Source organism: Artemia sp. Qi Xiang Cuo, chromosome 2 (assembly GCF_049724085.1).
Source record: "Artemia sp. Qi Xiang Cuo chromosome 2, ASM4972408v1, whole genome shotgun sequence".
NCBI classification, from domain to species: domain Eukaryota; kingdom Metazoa; phylum Arthropoda; class Branchiopoda; order Anostraca; family Artemiidae; genus Artemia; species Artemia sp. Qi Xiang Cuo.
In genome coordinates this window covers 85,735,399-85,759,349 of record NC_142795.1, presented here as the reverse complement: position 1 = coordinate 85,759,349, position 23,951 = coordinate 85,735,399, and the positions used below count along the sequence as shown (strand labels likewise).

At 35.5% G+C, this 23,951-nt stretch overlaps 1 protein-coding gene and 1 pseudogene across 3 annotated transcripts in view; one reads left to right on the top strand and one right to left on the bottom strand.

Annotated features, from left to right (window-relative positions):
• The window catches only part of LOC148955734 (uncharacterized), a 122,904-nt gene extending 99,175 nt beyond the window's left edge, over positions 1-23,729 (top strand). For all 3 annotated transcript variants that reach the window (XM_089103829.1, XM_089103812.1, XM_089103820.1), the window contains exons 7-8: positions 6,306-6,476; positions 21,048-23,729. In XM_089103829.1, the coding sequence (XP_088959955.1) occupies positions 6,306-6,476; positions 21,048-21,418 (542 nt within the window). In that variant the 3' untranslated portion in view covers positions 21,419-23,729. The remainder of the gene's footprint in view (positions 1-6,305; positions 6,477-21,047) is intronic.
• Positions 4,815-5,832, bottom strand: LOC148955735 (la protein homolog; annotated as a pseudogene).
• Positions 23,730-23,951: the final 222 nt, after the last annotated feature.

Genomic DNA, 23,951 nt, shown 5'->3' with positions numbered 1-23,951 from the left:
TTTTACTAGGAGATTTTAACGCCCATGTTGGTAGAAATAGGGATAGATGGTATCCTAGCCTAGTTAAATTTGGTGTAGGAAAAGAAAACAGTAATGGATACAGACTTATGCAATTTTGTAGGTATAACAATCTAATTATAACCAATACGGTGTTTGGTCATAAAATAACTCATAAGTTAACATGGTATTCATGTGATGGTAAGACAGCAAACCTTATTGATTATGTTATTGTAAACCGAAAACTGGCAGGATCAATACAAGATACTAGGGTATATAGGAATGCCGCTATTGATGTTAAAAGTAAGGATCACCATCTAGTAGTGTCAAGGGTTAATTTAAAGCTGAAATGTCGGAAGGGTAACTACTTCCCGTGAAGTTATGATGTTGGTAGACCCCAGGATAAGAATTTGAGAGAAAGATTCCAGGAATAGTTGAATACTAAACTTGAGAGTTTAAAATTTGATAATGTGGAAGATGGTTGGAATAATTTTAGAAAAATAATTTGTGAAATTGCTGAAGGTGTATTAGGGAAGAAAGATAGAACTGCAGCTAAGAATAATAGTGAAAAAGCTTTATGTTTGATATAAAGGAGAAAGAGCTTGTACAAGAATTACCTTAGTGATAGATCATATGAAAACAAAAGGACTGTAAAGAAAGTGGAGAAAATATTAAAATATAAACTAAGAAGGTGTGAAGTAGAGGCCATGGATAAAATTGCCGAGGATCTAGTAGATACAGCTAGATGGCATAATAGTAAAATATTGTGCTGGCATGTTAACAAATTGAGAGGGAGTAGTCAATGCGGACTTGACCCAGTTAAAGATAAGAATGGAGCCACAATTAGGGATAAGGAAAAAAATAAAGAGAGATGGGCCAAACATTTTGATAATATGTTTAACCAAGTTAGACCGGAAGGAAGAGATTCAGAGGGAAATTCAAAAATCTTTGATATCTTGGATGTGAGGGAAGATTTGTACTTTGAGGAGGAATTAGTAACAGGACTAAAAGAACTTAGAATTAATAGGGATCCGGGTGCTGATAGCGGGTAAATGATTTTTTTAAATATGGCGACTCTGAGGTTAGAAATACGTTACTGAAGAGTATGAATATTATTTTTGAAAAAGGGAAAGTACCTAACGATTTTAGGAAACCCTTAATCAAGCCACTTTATCAGCAAGGCGATAAAAGTGAGTGTGGTAATTATCGAGGGATAAGTCTGGTCTCTGTAGGTAGTAAATTACTTAGTAATATGATACTTTTTAGACTGAGAGATGCCGTAGACAAAGTTTTAAGAGAAGAACAGTGCGGTTTTAGAAAAGGTAGAGGATGTGTCGACCAAATTTTCACTCTTAGGTTAATAATCGAGAAGTGCCTGAGTTTTTAAACACCTTTGGTCCTCAGTTTTATAGATTATGAGCAAGCCTTCGATTCTGCTGATAGAAGAGCTTTAGTAAAGGTTTTATCCTTGTATGGTATACCAGACAAATACATTAAAGTGATTAGTGCTATGTACGAGGATAACACTGCTGCAGTTAAGGTATGAAATGAGGTTAGTAGCTGGTTTTGTATTAAATCAGGAGTTAAGCAGGGTTGTGTTCTATCGCCATTTATATGGATTATTTTGATGGACTTTGTCTTAAGGAGCACAGTAAAGGCAATGGGAGACCCCGGAATCAAATGGGGAGAAAAAAGTCTCCTGGGCTTAAATTATGCTGATGATTTAAGCATCCTAGATGAAAGTGTGAGCAAAATGAATGAAATTTTAGAGGATTTGCGAGTTCAGGGTGCTAGAATAGGTTTAAAAATTAATATTAAAAAGACCAAGTTACCGAGGCTAAGAATAAGGAAAGACAGAAGGTGGATATTGGGTCATGAAAAGATTGATCAGGAGGATAGCTTCATCTACTTGAGTAATGATATTAGTAAAGACTGCTGGGGACGCGAAAATGTCAAAACTAGAATAGCCAAGGCTCAGGGTGTTTTTTCATACTTGAAAAAAGTTTGGAAGAATTGGAAGATAAGTCTGCAAACCAAGATTAGGATATTGGAAGCTACAGTGATGAGAATGTTCAAACATGCCTCTGAATCATGGATGCCTCGAAAAGTGGATGAATATTTGTTAGTTGTTTTTCCAGAGAAATTGCTAAAGGATTGTTCTGGGTACCAGGCTGAATGGCCATACTTTAAACAATAGGCTATACGAAAAATATGGTTCAATACCGCTCTCTAGGGCTATAATGAAAGAAAGGTTGAGGTGGCTAGGGCACGTTGTGCGGATGAAGGATGACAGATTGCCGAAGATTGTTCTTTTCGGCCAACCGTCTAGGGCTAAACGGAAAGCCGACCGTCCTCCTTTGGGGTGGGAGGACGTCAAAAAGAAAGATTTAAAGGAAATGGGAACTTCATGGGCGGGCGAAAAAGGGAGGCTTTGAATAGAGTGGGATGGAGGAGGAGCGTGCGTAGCTGTGTCGGCCTCAGGCGGCTAGGTGCTGCGGTGAGTTGTTAGTAGTTGTAGTACTAGTGCCCTTTTTAATAGTCGAAAGGGATTGGAGGGCAACTAAATCCCTCTCACGCCCACCATTTCCCCAAACACATCCAATCGAAATTTTGGAGATAGCCATTTTGGTCAACGTAGTAGAAAGTCCTGGAAATTATGTCTCTGAGGATGACAAACCCACCACACCCCTCGGGGCAAGGGCTTTAATTTATGTCTTGTGGGCATATAAGGTTTTTGTAGAAACGGTTGTCGTAGAAACTTCAAAAAGGGCTCATTCAATTGGAATTTGAAAGGGCTAGTCGAAAGTTATTGGAGAGCAACTAAACCTCCTCTCACGCCCACCATTTCCCCAAACACATCCAATCAAAACTTTGAGATAGCCATTTTGTTCAACGTAGTTTAGAGTTCTGGAAAATAAGTCTTTGAGGATGACAATCCCCCTACAGCCCTCAGGGTAAGGGTTGTAAGTTATGCCGTGGGAGCATATAAGCTTTTTATAGAAAGGGTAGTCATAGAAAGTTCAAAAAGGGATCATTCGATTAGAAATTGAAAGAACTAGTCCCCTCTTTAATAGTAGAAAGTGATTGGAGGGCAACTAACCCCCCTCTGACGCCCACCATTTCCCAAACACATCCAATTAAAAATTTGGGATAGCCATTTTTTTCAACGTAGTTGAAAGTTCTAGAAATTAGGTCTTTGAAGACGACAGCCTCCTACAGTCCTCAGGGTAAGGGTTGCAAGTTATGCCCTGGGGGCATATAAAGTTTTTACAGAAAGCGTTAATGTAGAAACTTCAAAAAGGGCTCATTTGATTGGAAATTGAGAAGGCTAGTGTTCTCTTTAATAGTCGAAAGTGATTGAAGGGCAACTACCCCCCCCCCCCTCCCTCACGCCCACTATTTCCCAAAACACATCCAATAAAAATTTTCAGATAGCCATTTTTTTCAACGTAGTTTAAAGTTCTGGAAATTAGTTGTTTGAGGATGACACCCCCCCCCCCACAACCCTCAGGGAAATAGCTGTAAGTTATGCCCTGGGGGCAAATAAGGTTTGGGGCTCTAGTCCCCTTTTTAATAGTCGAAAGGGATTGGAGGGCAACTAAACCCTCTATCACGCCCACCATTCCCCTGAACACATTCAATCAAAATTGTGAGATAGTCATTTTGTTCAACGTAGTGGAGAGGTCCGGAAATTATGTATTTGGGGATGACAAACCCCCCAAAGTCCCCAGGGCAAAGGTGGTAAGTTATGCCTTGGGGGGATATAAGGTTTTAATAGAAAGCGTTGTCGTAGAAATTTCAAAAAGGGCTCATTAAATTGGGAATTGAGAAGGCTAGTGCCCTTATTAATAGTCAAAATCGATCGGAGGGTGTATGCCCCCCCCCACCCACGCCCATCATGTCCCCAAACACTTCCGATCAACATTTTGATATAACCATTTTGTTCAACGTAGTTAAAGGGTCTGGAAATTATGTTTTTGAGGATGACAACCCCCCACAGCCCTCAGGGCTAATGTTGTAAGTTATGCCCTGGAGGCATATAATGTTTTTATAGAAAGTATTGTCGTAAAAAGTTTAAAAAAAGCTCATTCGATTTGAAACTGAAACGGATAAAGCCCTTCTTAATAGTCGAAAGTGATTGAAGAGCAACTAACCCCCCTCTCACGCCCACCATTTTCCCAAATACACCCAATCAAAATTTTTAGATATTCATTTTGTTCGACGTAGTTGGAAGTTCTGGAAATTAGGTCTTTGAGGATGACAACACCCTCACAGCCCTCACGGCAAGGGTTGTAAGTTATGTCCTGGGGGCAGATAAGGTTTGTATAGATAGCGATGTTGTAGAAACTTCAAAAAGTCATTAGTCATTTTTATAGAAAGTATTGTGGTTTATAGAAAGTATTGTCGTAAAAACTTCAAAAAGGGCTCATTTGATTGGAAATTAAAAGGGCTAGTGTCCTTTTTAATAGTCGAAAGTGATTGGAGGGCAGCTAACCCCCCTCTAACGCCCACCATTTCCCCGAACACATTCAGTCGAAGTTTCTAGACAACTATTTTGATCAATGTAATAGAAAGAGTCGAAAATTATGTCTTTGAGGATGACAAACCTCCCACAAACCCTAGGGCAAAGGTGTAAAGTTTTACCTTGAGGGCATATAAGGTTTTTATAGAAATATTCTCCAGGAATACCACAGCGTTTCTACTTTTCGAATTACTATATAGAACAAATCCTAGAGGGGCGCTAGATATTTTGAAGGAATCACTGGGGAAATGGCGAAGGAATAGTGATAACACACTCGTTATCACTACGGGAAAAACTAAATAATATCAAGAGCTTGCAAGTGGGTTAAGAAACTATCTAAATTCGTTAATACTTCAAAAAAGTCATATAAGGAAATAGTTCCTCCCTTTTGCCTACCTCCTCTGAAAGACCTCTTTCCACCGGGCTTATCCCCTCTTCCTGATCTTGCATTCACTCTTTTCTCAATAACAGTCTCTAAGTATTCTTTCTCAGCATCACCTTCTAGGATATTCACTTTACCTTCACATTCATCAATTTCGACAATATCACCAGTTTTCTCTTTAACCTCTTTGGCTTTTTCAGCATTAGTCAAACGGACATAGGCAGCAACTTTACCATCTTTGTAAATAGTGTGTACATACCTAATTTCACTTGGGTCAACAAAACTTTTGAATTTATCTTTAATATTATTCCAGGAAACACTCTTATCAAGATCTGTAATAAGTATAATTGATCCACGTTCAGTTGCTTCTGTCAATTCCTTTATCAGATTCTCCTTTTCTTTCTCTTTTCTGTCAAGCTCCTCTTTCCTCACTGCTTCCTTTTTACTAAACGATTCGCGCTTTTCAGCTGACCAATCATCATACCACTGTCTGAACAAAGGAAAATCCTTATGTTTAACATTCTTCTGTTTCAGAAAAGTTTCAGCATCCTCTCTAGTCTTAAATTCAACTAATGCAGTACCTTTAAAGTGTGGCTCTTTTTTTGACCCATAGTACCTCAATGTGATTTTTTCAACATCTCCAAAATTTTTAAAAACTTCAGTAGTTCGTCCAATGTTGCTGATTTATTGATGCCTTTACAGTAGACTGTTCTCAAAGCAATTTCTCTCTTAATTTCATCTGTAATTTCTGGGATAGGCTTGAATCCGACAGAGATATCAGTCGTTTGAATCTCAACAAGATTTCCATAGGAACCCATCCTTCATTATTTTTCTGAATCTCTTCTAAAAAAAATGTGTCCTTCACAATGTTGGAGTCACCAAAGTAGAACTCTACTTGTCTAATAATCTTATTCTCCAAGTCATTAGCCATTGTTTTCTGCTTAATTTGGTCCAAAACTAAAGTCAAACAAGCAATTAGTTGCTGTTGTGTTTCTTTTTAAATTCTTATTAAAACTTTTAAACTCATGTCTAAATATTATTTTCATGTTATGTTTCTTGAAAGCTTGAATATAAGTTATTCTTGCTATTGCAAAGTTTAAAAGTGAAGGAAAGGTAAAATTAAGATTTAAAAGTCAGAAACCGTAGGTGCATGACGTTATAGTGTAAGAATTAAAATCCGTGTTGGAATTAAATAGGCGTCGATTAACCCATAATTGTATGATGACATTTGTTTTTAACAACAAATAAGTTTTTGTTCTTAATATTGCGAGTATTTTGTGAGTATAGTTTGAAGGTTTATTTCAATTCAACGGTGGGGGGGGGGGTCCACCGCTGACCGTAGTTTTCTTTTTCGAAAATAGTTCTTATTTATAAGTAAATTTATAGAATCATTTCTGTTTCCAGCTCCAGTGAACATTTCTCCAGTCCCTGAGGGGAAAATTAGACGTGCAGATGATGAAAACCTGAATGCCAAACTTGTTCTGAAAAAGGACAGAATTATGGAAAGCAATTACGTTGAAGGTACACTGGGCTCAGAGAAGAAGAAGGCTGTTTGTGATCTTTCTGCAGCCTCTCGTAAGTTTACTTTTTATACAGGTTATAAATTATGTTAGAAATTTATTTCATTTTTACTTTGGAACGCTGCATTGATGTTACTATCGAAATGTTGGAAGCAAAGCTTTGGCAAACTGATACAGTCCTTTTTGCCTAAACTAAATAGGTGGAATGGGCAATTTTTGGAAGGGCCTAACAGGAACAAATAGACAGTGTCTTAGGTAAAGATACAGTATTTTTGTTATGATATTTTAATGCCAGGATTGTAGAAATAGGGATAAATGGCATCCTTTTCTAGGTAAATTGGGGGTGAGAAAAGAAAAAACATGGTTACAGACTGCTACAAATTTGTAGGTATAACTTATGCACTATTTGGTCATAAAATGGCCCATAACTTAGCATGGTATTCACATGATGGCAAGACATCTAACCTTAGTGATTATGTTATTGTAAACTGAAGACTAACAAGATCGATACAAGATACTAGAGCATATAGGAATGCTGTTTTTGATGTTAAAAGATCCACATCTAGTAGTATATAGGCGTAATCTATAGCTGAAATTCAGGAAGGGTAAGTACCTTCCGGGAAGCCGTGACGTTGGTAGACTCCAAGATGAGAATTCGAGAGAAGCTTTTCAGAAACAGCTGAATGATAAACTGGAGAGTTTAAATTTGAGAATATAGAAGATGGATAGAACAATTTTAGGAATAGTTGTGAATTCGCTGATCATGTCATAGGGAAGAAAGTCAGAAACGCAGATAGGAATATTATTGAGAATGCTTTGTATTTAATAGAGGAGGAGGGGACTTATACAAGAATTATTGAAGTGATAGATCATATAAAAAGAAGGGGAAGTAAAGAAAGTAGAGAAAGCATTGAAATTGATTTAAAGAGGTGTGAAGTGGAGGACATGGATAATATCGCTAAAGATCTTGAAGATCCAGCCAAACCGTGTAATGATAAAATATTGTACTGGCATAAAGGGTAGAAGACTTCAATGTTTTCTTGGCTTTTTTCCATAGGTACTTCAAATGGAAGGGGTGAACGTATAAATTCCGTAAGGGGGTTCATTCGATTGGAGATCAGAAGTTATAGTGCCCTTTATAAGAGTCAAAAGTGATCAGAGTGCAACTAGCCCCCTCCCCGCCTCGCCCTTTTTCCCCAAATGTGTCTGATAAAATCTTGAGATGCCCATTTTGTTAAAAATGGTTCAGAGATCAGATAACAAATACTCCGGGGTCGACGAAGCCTCCGGAGCCCGGGAGCAGGGGCTGTAGGTTATGCCCCTGGGGCATACAAGGTTTTTTAGGAAGGGGTGCTCGTATAAATTTTTGAGGAGACTCACTTAATTGGAAATTGAATGTTCTAATTCACTTTTTAAGAGTCAAAGGCGATCCCCTCCCCACCTCCCACTGCGCTTTTTCCCCCATGTATCCGATACAAGTTTGAAATAGCTATTTTTTTGGCCCTGAAAAGATCCTGGTTCAACCCCCCCCCCTCGAGCCTGAGGGCAACTATTATAAGTTATGCCCCTGGGTCATGTAAAACTTTTATGGAAGGGATGGTCGTATAAACTTCAGAAGGGGCCCATTTGATTGGAGATTAAAGTTTTAGTTCCCTTTTTAAGAGTCAAAAGTGATCAGAGGGTCACTATACCCCCCCCCTCCCTTTTCTGCGGCCTCTTTTCCCCAAATGCATCCGATCAAAATTTTGTGATAGTCATTTTGTTGAAAATACTTAAAAAGAGCAGGCAACAAAAACTTCAAGGTCGACACAACGTCCCCCCCCCCCAGGGCCTGGAAGTGAGCGTCGTAAGTTATGCTCCGGAGGCCTATGAGGTTCATATGGAAGGGGTTGTCTTATAAAATTCAGAGGAGGCTCAAATGGTTAGAAATTGAAAGTTCTAGTTCCTTTTTTAAAAGGCAAACGTAATCGGATGGCAACAACCCCCCTCCCCCCTCACGCCCTCTTTTCCCCAAATGCATCTGATTGAATTTTTGATGTAGTCATTTTATCCCAAATAGACCAAAGATCATTTAACAAAAACTTCGGGATTGACGCATCCAGTAGAACCCCGGGGTAAGTGTTGTAAGTCCTTCCTCTAGGATCAAATCCTGCCCCTAATATATTCCCACTATCAGCGTATGTTTATATGTGTGTTTGGGTCCCATAGCTTCATATACTGCTTGTGAATAATTAGTTTTCTATGTCATTGTCAGTTGTCACTTATTCTCTCAGGTTATATAGTGAAGGCTATCTTCAAATAAGGGTTCAATAGTTTATTGCTTATTTATTATTTTTCCCCAAAAACTCCTCATTTTCAAAAAAAAATGCTCAATTTATTGCAATTTGAAAGCTATAGTTCCCATTTAAGATTTAAAATTAATCAGAGAGCAACCGCCCCCCCCCCTTACATCTTTTCCCTAATATGGGCCCTATCAAAACTTTGAGATAGCTATTTTGCTCAAATTAGTCTAAAGGTAATAAACTATGCCTCCGGGATTGAAGACTCCCTAGCCCCAGGGGCAAGGGCTATAAGTTCTGCTAGTCGCCTGTCGTTGACATATAAGGTTCTTATGGAAGAGGTGGTTTTGGAGAAGGCTCATTTGATTAGATTTTAGTTCGAGTTCCTTTTTTAAGGGCAAGGGTTAGAAGTTGTGCAAGTTGCTCGTTGTTAACATACAAGGTTTTGTGGAAGGGATGGTTATATTCACTTTGGAGGGTTTAAAAAGGTAAAGGATGTGGCAGTAGACCCTTAAAGTCCAAACCGGTGGTGATGATCTCCGTTTTGTAGCCCTTCAGCCAGGAAGTGCAATGTTGAGGGCTAGCCATCCTTAGCTTTAACTATTCTTCCGGGGTTGAAATCCACCCCCCCCCCCTAAGATCTAGAGTTAACTATTTTAAGCTATGCAATTTGCTTATTAATACTCTGATACTTTGTTTACTTTGATACTTTGAGTTACTGATTGACGGAGCAACTTTTATTTACGAGGCAATGGCTGTAACTTATGCAAGTTGCTTATTGTTCTTTGATGATTTTTTTACTTTGATACTTCGTTTACCTTGATACTTAGTTACTTTGATGTTGTTACTTTGATACTAGTTTTGATATTTTGATGAAACATTGATGCTGAAAAAAATTTATTTTGAGATGGGGAATGTTGAAAAACTTCTGGCAATAAAAAACAGACAGAAATTAATTTAAAAAATAAAATTCCGAAAAAGAAGCTTTTCAAAGAAAACCAAAGGCCATGTTAAACTAAAGATAAGCAGAAATAAAACCTGTAATAGTTCAAGTTCTAAACAACCAGAAATTACTATTAAAGAATAAATAAAAACTAAAAAAGAACATAAATTAAATAGGCCATATTAAAATATTAGTAACATAATTCGTTGTCATTGAAGTGGTAATGATGGAGTAGGCTTTAGACTTTAATAGTTACGGAAGGGGGTAGTATCCAAACTCCTGCTTTTAGTGAAAATTTGTCTTGAACAGTCTTGGAAAGAACATGAAATTAAACTGAAAATTTAATATATAATGATATAATGATAATTGCTGAAACCTCAACAGTTCAAAATTTTATTTCACTGTAATTTTTATTTTCAGTGTTGTAATAAGTACAAAAGAGAATGTTTGTAATACAATACGTTTTCAGTTAAACGCCAATGACGCAGTAGGTTTTATACTTTTGCAGTTGTGGAAGTTTTTTAATTAGTTACAGGAAAAAATATAGAAAAAATGAAAAAGTTTCTGACACTTTGGATGTGAAGGAAGATTTATTTTGTGAGGAAAAATTAGTGACAGAACTGAAAGGATTAAAAAAAATAATAAAGGTTCCAGGTGCTAATAGTGAGGTAAATGATTTTCTTTTTAAATATTGTGGTTATGAAGTTAGAGATAAGTTACTGAAAATTATAAACATGATTTTTTGAAGAGGGGAAAATAAAATTGCCTAGAAATTTTAGGAAAAAATCTGATTAAACCCCTCTGTAAGAAAGGTGATTATAGTGATTGTCGCAATTATAGAAGCATTAGCTTGGTTTATGTACGAAGTGAATTTCTTAGTATAATGATGCTTTTTAGACTTGAAGACGTTTTAAGAGAAGAATAGGGGGTTTTTAGTGAGGGAAGAGAATGTGTTGTTCAAATTTTCACTCTTAGACACAGTTTATATAATTAGCAGTATGATCTTTCCCTATCTCACCCATTATAAAAACCCGGGCCGAGGTGCGAGTGCTCCAGAGAACCTATAAACATAAGCAGCATTAGATCTTTTCACGGATAAACAAAGAATAATCACCTACGGAACAAGTACTGACAAAACCACTTGGCCGGCTCAACCAATAATTGGACAATAAGTGCAGAAATAAGTGGGAGGAGCTTTTTGTTCGCACCGAGAATGAAGAGCCAGAAATCATCTGCGGTAAACTTACTGGATAATTATATAAACTGTGCTCTTAGATTAATAATTGAGAAGCGCCTGAATCATCAAACCCTTAACTAGTCATGTTTATACATTACGAGGAATCATTTGATTCAGCTAATATAAGAGCTTTAGCGAAGGTCCTATCCTTGTATTGTATACAAGATATAGGAATAAAATTGCTGCGTTTAAGGTAGGAAATGAGGTTAGTTGCTGGTTTCGTATTATATCAGGAGTTAAGTAGGGCTGTATCTTATCCCCATTTATATGGATCATTATGATGGACTTTGTCCGAAGGAGCACAGCAAAGACAATTGTAGAACATTGAATCAATTGCGGAAGTAGACATATTCTAGACTTATATTATGCTAAATATTTATGCATCTTAGATGACAATATTAACAAAATGAATGAATATTTAGAGGTTTTGCGAGTTTAGAGTGCAAGAGTAGGTTTGATAATTAATCATAGGCAGCGCAATCGCGCTACCTAACTAAAGAACGATGTTGACACAATGTTTTATTTATTTTCCATACCAGGGCACGTCGTATCGAAGGAGTTGTAGAAACTTGGAAAAGAGCTCATTCGATTAAAAATTGGAATGGCTAGTGCCCTTTTTAATAGCAGAAAGTGATTGGAAGGCAACTAACACCCCTTCCACGCCCATCATTTCCCCAAACACATCCAATCAACATTTTGAGATAGCCATTTTGTTCAGCGTAGTTGATTTCAAGAGAGAAATTATGTTTTTGAGGAGAACACACCCCCACAGCCTTCAGGGCAATGGTTTTAAGTTACGCCGTGGGAGCATATAAGAACGATGTTGGCACAATCTATTATTTTTTTTTTTTTTCCTTTAGAGCAGGGCACTTCGTATCAAAGAAGTTGTCGTAGAAACTTCGAGAAGGGCTCATTCAATTGCAAATTGGAGTGGCTTGTGCCCTTTTTAATATTCGAAAGTAATCAGGAGGCAACTAACACCCCTTGTACGCCCACCATTTCCCAAAACACATCCAATCAAAATTGTGAGATGGCCATTTAGTTCGGCTAAGTTAATTTCCTAAAATAAGATATGTTTTTGAGGAGGACACTCCCCTATTATCTTTAGGGCAAGGGTTATAACTTATCCGCTTGGGGTATATAGGGTTCTTATAGAAAATGTTATCATAGAAACTTCAAAAAGGGCTCATTCGATTGGAACTTCAAAGGGCTAGTGCCCTTTTTAATAGTCGAAGTGATTGGAGGGCAACTAAGACCCCTCTCACGCCCACCTTTTCCCCAAACCAATCCAATCAAAATGCTGAGTTAGCCATTTTGTTCAGCATAGCCAAAATTTCTGGAAATTAGGTCTTTTAGGATGACAACCCCCCCACAGACCTCAGGGCAAGAGTTGTAAGTTATGCCCTGGGGACATACTTCAGAAGAGCTCATTCGATTCGATACTAAAAATCCTAATGCCTTTTTTAATAATTGAAAGTCATTGGAGAGTAACTAACGCCCCTCTCACGCGCAACATTTCCTAAGGGACGTGTAATAAAAATTTTGAGACAGCCTTTTTGTTTGGCGTATCTGGAAGTTTAGTAAATTAGGTCTTTGAGGATGACAGCCCCCTCACAGTCCTCAGGGCAAGGGTTGTAATTTATGCCGTGGGAGCATATAAGGTGTTTATAGAAAGCGTAATAAAGATCGATGTGGGTACAATGTGTTATTTTTTTTTCCTTTGTTTAGACCAGTGCACTTCGTATCGAAGGAGTTGTCGTAGGAACTTCGAAAAGGGCTCATTCGATTGAAAATAGAAAGAGCTAATGCCCTTTTTTATAGTCGAAAGTGATTGGAGAGAAACTAGTCCCTCTTCCTCGCCAACCCTCCCATTTGCCCATTATGTTTAAAAAATAAATGTTGCCATAAGATTAAATTAAAATGCACTGTGTTAATGATAATTCCCAATAAGGCATCTCAGCAGTATCCCAAGAACGACTGAGGGTATTATGTTCAAACTTTCGGGGCTGCTTCTGCTCTTAAAATTTAACCAAATCTAAATAACGTAAGTGTATCCAAGCTATCAAAGAAAGTAAATAGATTTTTTTTTTTTGCGTATGGTATCAAATTTTCTATTTCAGGTCAACCAGAGGAGGTATGAAAATAAATTAAACACTACTATTTGTGTCCAGATTTTTAAAAGAGTGTATGTTGTTAAAAATTGCTGAAAATTTCTCTCCATCATACAAATAGCAGGCCAAACTATAAAGTCTATAAAATAAAAAGATTTAGAGTATTATTTTCTATTTCCCTGAAAAGACCATGTCAATATAAAACGAACAGAAATTAATTAAAAAACTTTTTCAACAAAATAATTTTTTCAAATAAAATTAATGAAATCCATGAAACCAAAAATGAGCAAAAATAAAATCAAATAATCTACCAAGCCTGAAACTACCACAAATCAGCATCGATAAATAAATAAAACCCAAACGAACAGAAATTACAATGAATAACCGAGTCAGACTCAAAACGAGCAGAAATTAACATGAGTAGGGCTCAAAACCTCTATGGCTTCCCAAGGCCGGAACATAATTTGCGCGTTACTGAAAAAATACAAATGAATGGGCATTGTCAGTTTAATATACATATACTGATATTTAGTAATCAAAATGTTAATATTATTTGATTTATTGAAGTTATAAAATTAAAAACATTTATATTTTTACAGTAAAGTGCAAATTATTTTCTGGCCTTGGGAAGGCATAGGGGTTTTGAGCCCTATTCATGTTAGTTTCTGCTCGTTTTGAGTTTGACTCGGTTATTTATTGTAATTTCTGTTCGTTTTTGGTTTCATTTATTTATCGATGCTGATTTGTGGTAGTTTCACGCTTGGTAGATTATTTGATTTTATTTTTGCTCATTTTTGGTTTAATGGAGTTCTCTACTTTTCTTTGAAAAACTTATTTCGTGGGAAAAGTTTTTTTTATATTTAATTTTAAGAAGATTAGGTTGCTAAGACTTGGAAGAAGTGAAGGTGACAAGGTGATGCTGGGTAACGAGAAGATCGATAAAGTGTACAGCTCCACTCACCTAGATAGTATTACTAACAAAAGTAGTGAGTGTAATGAAGATACTAAAATTAGAATAGCCAAGGCTCAGGGTTTACATTGTTTTCAAGTTTGTAATAACAGGAAGATAATTCTGAGCATCAAGAATAGGATATTGGATGCTACAGGGATGACAGTGGCCAGGTATGGTTCTGAAGCGTTGGCGCTCCGAAAAGTGGAGGAGGATTTGCTAGACTTTTTCCCGAGAAATTGCCTGCAGTTCGTTTTGGGTACCCAACTGACTGACTATCTCAAACAGTAAGCTGTACCAAAAATATTGTTCCATCCCGCTTTCTAGGGTTATAATGAGAGAAAGGTCGGGAGGGTTAGGAAGCGTTCTGCCTGTGAAGGATGACAAATTGCCCAAGATCGTCCTTGTTTTGTTTTTGTATTTTGTACCCATTGTCTTCTTACAGACGATCGTGTTGACCCAAACTTAGCTGCGAAATCCTTTTCTCAGAAGCCAGTGTCAAGAATAGAATCGCATCTACTTGGTACTAAAATAACTTGCTGGTTTCGTATACTCGAGCTTAAGAGGGGTAAGCTAGGATAATTAGAATCGGGTGAAGATTCTGCTGAGTTTTGGACGAGAAAAATCCAGGATATCTCTTGATCATATATATATATATATATATATATATATATATATATATATATATATATATATATATATATATATATATATATATATATATATATATATATATATATATATATATATATATATATATATATATATATATATATATATATATATATATATATATATATGTATTGCTCATAGAATACAATAGAAGTATGGCTTTGGTACAATTTACAGACTAATGCACAAATGTAAATAAAATACACTCAAAGTAATATCGTCCGTCCCAAAAGAACCGCGTAATAGTGCACTTACAAAGACCAGTGGCTCATGGCACAGTCTATCTTATCTAGAACTTACATAGTATTTTTCTCAACCACAAATTTTGGCTCTTCAATTTCTTATCCCACATACCATTCGATATCCGGGAAGTGGGTATATCAAAACGCCCTCTGTTTCCTGTATATCATTTATCTAATCTATATTTTCTGTGTCTTCAAAATTTTAAAATTAGTATGATTAAATTATTTTTATTTTATTTTACTGTTTAATTTAATTGATCCTTTCTAATTCTAGTACTCTCCCCATTACGAAGAGACGTTCCCTTCTCTCAATATCTTAATTTTGAAGGAAAATTTAGTACTTGAACTACTCTGCTTCACCTCAGTCTTGATGTGCAGGGTAACATTTTTGCTTGTAGAAAACTTGAAATTGGATACCCTGATAGATCACCTCTATGGGCGACATAAACATGCCAAGAGTGCCTCACAGTTATTTAAACTGTGGCTTACCATATTCTTGCATTCTTATTGCTGGTGTAAATTCTTGTTTCGATCGAAATTCCTTTCTTTGGCATCACTGTTAGAGATCAATTAAATAAACCATCTAAGAAGAGTACACGGTTACTTATGTCTACTAATATCTCAAGTGAAACGCTGAGAGAATCTACTTTTGCGCAGACTGATGTCTACACAAAGATTGAAATGAAAGACTGAATGGTAAAGAAGAATGAACAAGTATTATTAAATAAAATAAGAATTGAATTTACTTTGCATTCATGATTTTTCCTTCCTTTCAAAATATGTTTGAATTTTTTTTCGTAGAATAATCGAGCCCATAAAAGCATTAGAGGAAAATACTAGACTAGATATGCAACAAATTACAAGTAGAAACAATAGGGAATTTTTCTTTTTCTTAAGACAGTGAAATTTTTTCTTAATTCCGAATTTTGAATGAATATTTCTGCCCTATGTCTATAAAAGAAACTTACATTAAATTACGAACTTTAAAACGAAAATAAAAATTAAAAAAATTGCTAAAACAGCCCTAGCATCATAACTTCAGCAACGTTCAACCACAACTGATAGATAAAGTGAGGTGAATGAATACAATTCACTCAAACGAAATAAAAATAATCAAATGCACGCTTTTAATGCTAATCTTGCCTTTTTTGCTGCTAGCCTCAAAGGTCTTTTTGTAACAGGTGCACTAGTATTGTCTATTGGTCTTGTAATATATTTTGCTTGATTATTTTTAATTAAATTTGCATATAAAGAATATAATGAGTGCTCCCCCGCAATCCCTATTAATGAAATATTATGATGTATTTTGAGTCTAATCTCAACTGATTTCTGAACAACCTGTTTTATGCCCAAGTCATTACTAATGAAAGAGGATTTTTCAGATTTTTCAAGTATTGTGTGGCTGGGGTTGTAAAAAATATGGCTACCTAAAGCAGAATCGAAGGAGTTATTAAAACTATTAGAAATTAAGGTTTTGTCTGTCTTCTTTATTCTGTTGTAGGTGTTTTCTAAATTCTGATGGGTTGCAGTCACATGGTATTTGATAAACCCCTCTTTGGCGAGTAACTGGGGTTTTATCTTTACGTGAGGTTAAGAAATTTGTGATTTTGAAATTATTGGTGGAAACTACGTACAGATTATTTTTTGTGCAAACACTAATTAATTCTGCTGTGATTTTTGGGATAAATGAAAGATTATGAACACGTTGTATATTTTTGGGATGTAGAGATTATATTAGAGGGCTTATCGGGAGCCTCACATTGTAAAAGATATTTGATTTTCCAGGAGTGTCTTTTAAATCTATGGTTAATTGTATCATTAATAAAAATAAAGGGATACCCCTTTCCAAAAAGTGTATATCTGATAAAAATTTATTTCTAGTGTGATGGGAGAATCAGATCAAATGTTCAGGTCATGGTTTCATTTAAAATTCGGAACTCCAGTGTCTTAAGAAAAGTTTTCTTATTGTTTTTACTTGTCATTTGTTGTTTATGATAGAAAGGTAGCGTGGTCTTGGTCGCTATTTAAGACTAGATAAGAAAAAAAAATTAGCTCGCTTCTTCCTTTAAGACATCCCAGATTGCTTTGACTTTAACATATTTTCAAGGAGAATTTAAAGCACTTAGTCAGACAGACATCATATGCTTTGGCTTTGTGGTAAATAATAGAATATGTAAATTGTGCTACTGCCATTTTGTTGCAATCAATGCTGGCACGAAAATTATCATAAGTTCACTTTACAGACATAGCGGTGAAGAGTTCACATACACACTAAGGTGAGTTGAATATTATTATCTTATCAGTGGAAAAATATTCATAGCACCTACATTTTCACTACTTTCGGCATTCGATGGTTCAAAGAATTCTGTCCATTATGGGGCTGTCAACTTGTGGCTCTGAATTGAGTAAGTGGTCTTTTTATTGAAGTTGTCCGCATAGAAATAAGCAATCCAACAGCTCCAAAATTCCAAGACTCAAAAACTAGGCTCAAATCCAATAAATTGAAGCAACCTGGTCTGTCTCAAAGGTACCGTGTAATAGTGAACTCACAAAGAGCAAGGGCTCAATGCGCATTTTATCTTTTATTTGGACCTTCCATAGTATTTTGTTCCCCCAACCACAAATCTGGGCTCTTTTGTAGATTTCTTGTCCCACGTACCGTACCATATCAGGGAAGCAGGTATTTCAAAATATCCCGGGTTAGTTGTATTATTTTTATCTGATCTACATTTTTCGTGTCTTAAAATTTGAAAATTAGTACGACTAAATTATTTTAATTTTGTTCTACTCTTTAATTTAGTTGATCTTACGTGTATTCTACTTGTCGGGGAACCGTCGTGGACCCAACAAAAGCAGGTCACTCCCGAATAAGACAGGAGGATGTCGTAAAATTGATTTAAGGGAAATGGGAACTTCTTGAAAGGGTAGAAAGATGGAAACTTTGAATAGATTAGGATGGAGGAGGAGTGTGTGTAGCTGTGTTGGCCTCAGGCGGCTTGGTGCTGCAGTGAGCTGTTAGTAGCAGTACTAGTTGTAACGCCCTTTTTTCGTAAAACTGGACCTAACAATCCCTAAACTTTTTCAATTACAGCCCCAAAAAGTGACACCATAGTTTATATTTTGTGCTATTTATTGGCTGGTATATGATCGTTTAAACGAGGTCCTAAGACTATCTTTATGCAATTCCTCTGGAAAACATCTAGAATCCTCAGCCTTTTGAAGTGTCCATGTTTTAGATCTATACGTGACTACTTTCACTACCGTGACTATTTATCTGAATCTTAGTTGAAACATGTGTCTGCCTAATTTGCGAAACTTTTTTTCAACTGTTAATAAACATCGTGCGTCATTGCTATTCTACTTTTTACATCTTCAATGCTTCCAATATCCCTACTATTAGTGCTACCTAAGTAAGTAAAACTTTTCACATAGGTTCTTTCATTCACTGTCTCGCATCTGGTTTTTTTCCGTATTTATTCCTAATTTAAACGACTTATTACCTCACTCCTAGAGTGATAATTAAACTTCGCCCCAGTTTGACTAGATTCAAATAATTAAAGGGTGATATTTCTAGATTAGGGCTCGATTGAGGCTTTCTTTGGCTTTCGAAGACTGCTTGTTTGATAGGTAAGTTGTTGAAAAGTAACTATGTGAATAAATGACTGAATTAGCTTAAAGAATGGTACCATACTAAGAAATTACTAAATCAAATAGGGTTTGAGGAAAAGACTGAAAATGTACACCATGTTTTCATACATATTGATTTGCTTACAGTTTTAAGTTAAAAAAAAAAGCAATTTATTGTTTTAAGCTAATAAAGAAACATCTTAACTTTCGAGAATTGTCCCATTTTTGCATTTTTATAGTCCAACTTACTTTTTCGTTATTATCTTTATTGCGATGCCATATGCATCAACCGCACTCATTATTACGCTAGCCCTGTTCCCACTTGATCACTAACCTGAATTTATTGAAACTTAATAGGATTCAAAGTTAGTTTTGACAGGATAAGCCCTCAGGAATACAGTGATATATAGTTTAGATAAGAATTTTTTTTTTTTAATGGAAGTAAAGAACGAAATTGAAGCATAAAAGGAGCAGAAACTAACCCATATATGAGGAGGACCGCCCAATCCTCAATTCCCGCTCTTTACACTGAAGTTTTATAGTGCTTTGAAAAGGTTTCTTATTCCGAATCAAAACCTTAGTGTTTGAGCAGCCATTTTTAAGAAATTAGGAAAAAAGTTCCAACTTCGGCATAAAAAGTGGCATGTTAAGGAAGGGACAGCCCCTTCATATACAGAATAATTTCAGTTCGTTTAAGTTTTTATGCCGCTCTTAACTTTTATTTGAAAAAACTTGTTTTCTTATCACTATATTTCTGTTCGTTCTAAAATTCCTAATTTAAGCAACTTATATAAAATTATTATTATTAGATACAGCTGTTTTACTCATATTCGTAGCTGATATTTCACATTTTCATCTCCTCTTCTGCTACTTTTTCGAAAATCATTGCATCCGTTCTCTGCATCGTGAAATTCTAAGCTACTCAATTTCATTTCTGCGAGGACCAATTGTTTCAATTTCTCATCCTCAAGTCTACTTCGTCAAACTTACCTGGTAAGTTTTGCCCATCCTAAATATCAGCATTCACTTATTTCTGACTATTTCTAATTAAGTTAAGAATAAATTCTTAGCATAAATAGTGCCACCCCTTTATACCTTATGTCTTGTATTGATCCAGCCATGACTTGCTTGTAATAACTATTATATAAGCAAAAGGGGGATGATACATAGTCCTACAAGCCCTTTAATATGATGTTTTTTTGTAGATCAAACTTACCTGGTAAATTTGCCCATCCTAAATATCAGCATTCATCTATTTCTGACTATTACTAATTAAGTTAAGAATAAATTCTTAACATAAAATAATGTCACTCCTTTATACCTTATGTCTTGTATTGATCCAGCCAGTACTCGATTTACAATAACATAATCAATAACTTTAGCCGTATTTCCATCACGTGACAGCCATGTTAACTTGTGCACCATCTTATGACCAAATACCGAATTGATTAGATTATTGTACTTATCTAATCTAAGCAAGATGTTTGTAAAACAAAAATCTGAATGCAGGTTAAAAATTTAATTTTCGCCATAAAAGGTCCTAGCGGTAACCCTGCTGATGATATTAGAATCGCTTTTTTACGTATGCTGCCTGTCTTATTGTAGGAGAGGCTTGCTACTACGAAGAGTAAATAGATTGTAATTGACTATCTGTTTTCCTTCTTGATTACCTCGTCAAAAATGAGAGTAAATGAACAAGTTGCGCTTAATTTGATTTCTTATTTTGCGTCAGAAATTGTATGGACAGAATTAACTCTAGGGGGCAACCCTGTCCATGGTGACAACCGTGTTAACTTGTGCACTATCTTATGCCCAAATACCGAATTGATTAGATTATTGTACTTACATTGTATCAGCCTGTTTTATTTGCTATACTCCTATCCTGTACCAAAATGTCTTAAGCTGGGACACTGTCTATCCCTAATTCTGACTGACCTTTGCATTAAAGGAATATAATAAATAATTATAAGTTTATATGGGGTGTAGTGTATTTGTTCTTGCAACTGTATTTTCTCAGTCTACTGTCTCCCAATGTCGATTCTACCGGGCATATACTGTTTTAACCTTAATTTTTTTTAGTCGTATAGTATTCAACTAGAAAACCATTGTGAGTCCAAAAGTTTTTTCTATATGACGTATTCTCACATCCTCAATAAATAAATTATAAGTCAAACAGGTTCATTTTTTCTAACCAAAGAAGATTAGTTTCAGAAAGATGATCCATGAAATTGAGAATAAATTTGGGCTTAAGAAGAATCAGGATATTTTAAGACCGACTTTTAGGAGGGTGTCAGCTTCTCTTTTTTTTAGAAAAAAAAAACTTTTCCAAATTTGTTACCGTTAAAGTTTGATCGATAGTAAAGAAATAAAACTGGAGCCTGACTCCCGCGTGAAATTTGTTGGTGAAGCCGCCTAGAAATTGCTGCAATACTTCACGATCCTATACAATGTCAATCTGGGTTTGGGCTCAGGTCTTTTGGATCTTAATGCAGTCATAATTATGTATAAGCTGGACATATAAGCCTGATTCTTTGGCTATGCTTTTAATGACTTCCATTAATTTCAGAGTTCCGAATCCAAAGGGAAAGCTTTGGCCCTGAACTTCAGTCAATGTTGAAGAGCAGAAGACAAATAATTGGCTGCGCAGCAAGACGGGAGTTTGTTAAAGCTTTGACTAATCAGTTATTAAATCTTGACCGAAATCCATCCTCAGCATTTATCAGAACAGCCATCCTGTCATGCTTCAATGAAAATGACATCAAAGAATGTTTTGCAGACAGAGTAAATGGTCATGTGACAGTAAATAGCCCAGAAATGTCATTGTTTTCGGAAGTTCTTAACCGTCGTAACTACCTTAAAACAATAAAGCGAAGATCTTATCAGTTTAAAGGTAACATATGGACTACCCAAAGTGGTTCACGGAGCAAAATATGTTGAAAACGTGTTGTTTCATTTTAGATTACTGAAAAATGCTTAGTGTTTATCTTAGTCCATCAGTTAGTGCGGCAGATGTGTTAGCTGTCTCCATTTAGTCTCTTTGGGTTGTATTGCTCACCCATCAACTTCGGACATATACAGATGTTTCGCTTCTCTCGACTAATAACCATTCAGGGATTGTTTAAAGTTCTAAATGAATATTGCTCAATAAAATTGTTTATGTAGATTAAAAGAATTGCATTACTAAAATGCTTTTCAACTTAAAATGACAGAAAATTTAGTCTTACAGGAAAAATTAAGCGCCTCCTAACATGGCTACTTGTGAATGGTTTCTTGCCCCCCCCCCCCCCAAACTGCGCACATATTGAAATGTTTCGCTTCTTTCGACTTAGGGATCATCTAGGGAATCTTCGTAGAGGATTAAGTTCTAATTATGAAAAATTAATGCATCAGTTCAAGTTGCTGCTGTACTTGAAACTTAATAGTTTGATCAAAATTAAAACAATACTGAGCCGATTGATTCTCTATACAATTGAAATGGATTTAGAATGAGGATAACATTGATGAAATTTAGCGCCATTTCAAACGCATGAAAATGAATTTATCGTCACTGTATTAAAGCAAATTTGCATTAAAGTTTGATATTGTAAACTTATCCTATGCGCTATAGTAAAAATAAAAAAGGCAAATCTTCAAAATATATTTTATTTATAATGCATAGGCAATCTGCTTAATCTTTTCATCAGTAGATTTTACTCTAGCCTTATCGGAATCCGACCGGATTGGCAAAGCCGGATGTTTTGGCTTTAAATCCTTACGTTTGGATTAGAATTCATTGCTTTGAGGAATTTATTTGTTTCAGTTCTTTATTCCATTACGTCTTAGAACTTGATTTAAGGACCTGCAGTGTGAACTTTGTTTGGTTGGCCCCTTTTACGTTTAAATTCCACGTTTTACAGAATATGATTGCTGCGTGCGGATCTTAAATTTTGTGTTTTTCAACTTGAAAGATGCTTGAAAATTATTAAAAGAAATGGATAACTACGCGAAACTTAGAGATAACAATAATTTTTCTGATACAAATCAGGCGCCCGTAAACAGTGCAACTTTAGGCAAAAATTTTTGGGTTTGTTTTCTTGAAGAAGTTTTCGTTGTTGTTCTATGTTCCTGAAGAAAGGTGATGGCATTAACAAAATAAGCGGCTAAAAGTTGTTTTATAAGAGACTTTCCTAGGCAAATGAAAAACAAAAGTACTCATGATTACTCTAGATCTTTACACTTTCTCAAAAGTATTTTCTGTCCTAATAAGTTTTTTCCTTATTAAAGGAGGCATATGATACAAGTCATTTCACCTCATTAAACTGGGATATTGAAAAGTTATTGGTGTGTTAGTATTCATGACTGCTAAAACATGTGCATATTAGCCATATGCGGCTTAGTTTATTAGGTTTGTTTGTTTTTCTTTCTTTTAATGCTGATTGTACTTAATAGATGAATATTATACATTGCGATGAAAAATAAGAATCCAAAACTTTTTCATAGTTCTTGCACTCCTAGTATCATTTTCATCAATAATGATACAAAAATGTTGTTTTGAACTCTAATTTGAATATAAAGCTGTTACTTTAATTTTGTATATGAAGTGTATACCTAAGTTTCTTCACTTCAGACAAGGGGGCTATTAGCGATAAACCTTAGTAGCGAAAGCGTGCTAGTAGTTAATATCGACTGAAAAAATTTGAATATCGCCAACGATATTTATCGATATATAAAGTGAACGATATATAAAGTGACGATATTATCGATATATATAGTGAATTTATCGACATATAACGGTTTATTTGAATATCACCAACGCTTTCATTGTCATAATTATTTTATTTGAATAAACTGTAAGTACTAGATGGGTCTCACCTATGATTCTGCAAGTTTCCAAAATACCCTTGGTTTCATGAAGTTATTCATTTACAAAATAAAGAAAATGGCAAAATTTGTAGCTTGTTTTAAAGCCATGATTTAAAGACTTTGAATTCGGTGCTAATAACCACTAGCCATTAACACTTTCTACCTGTACCGTGGATATGTGTGTTCAGGCTTAGCTAATTACAAGCTTAAAAAAAGGATTTGAGTGCATATATAATAAACAGTTGCCGTTTTCTCTAATCTTTTTTTCTTAATTTCTCGTGTGCATCTATGTATATATGTTTGACTCAATTTCTCGTATCTTTTTATTTATTCTGTCTCGTCCTTTCAAATATGATTCAGTCATCAGAATATGAGTTGTTAATTATGAATAAACAGTTTTAATGTATGTTTTTAACATACTTTGTTTATTGATTAATTCGTTAGCTTCTTAGTATAATATGTGTTGTATTGATTAAGGTGCTCATTACTAGTATTGTACATCATAGTATAAAGTGTCAGGCAAAGGCGGTTTTAGGAGAGGGACAGAGGGGGCACTTGCCCCAGGTGCATAAATGTTAGGGGCGCAAAATTTTAAATAAATAGTCTAACGGTTATAATCGTTTTGTAA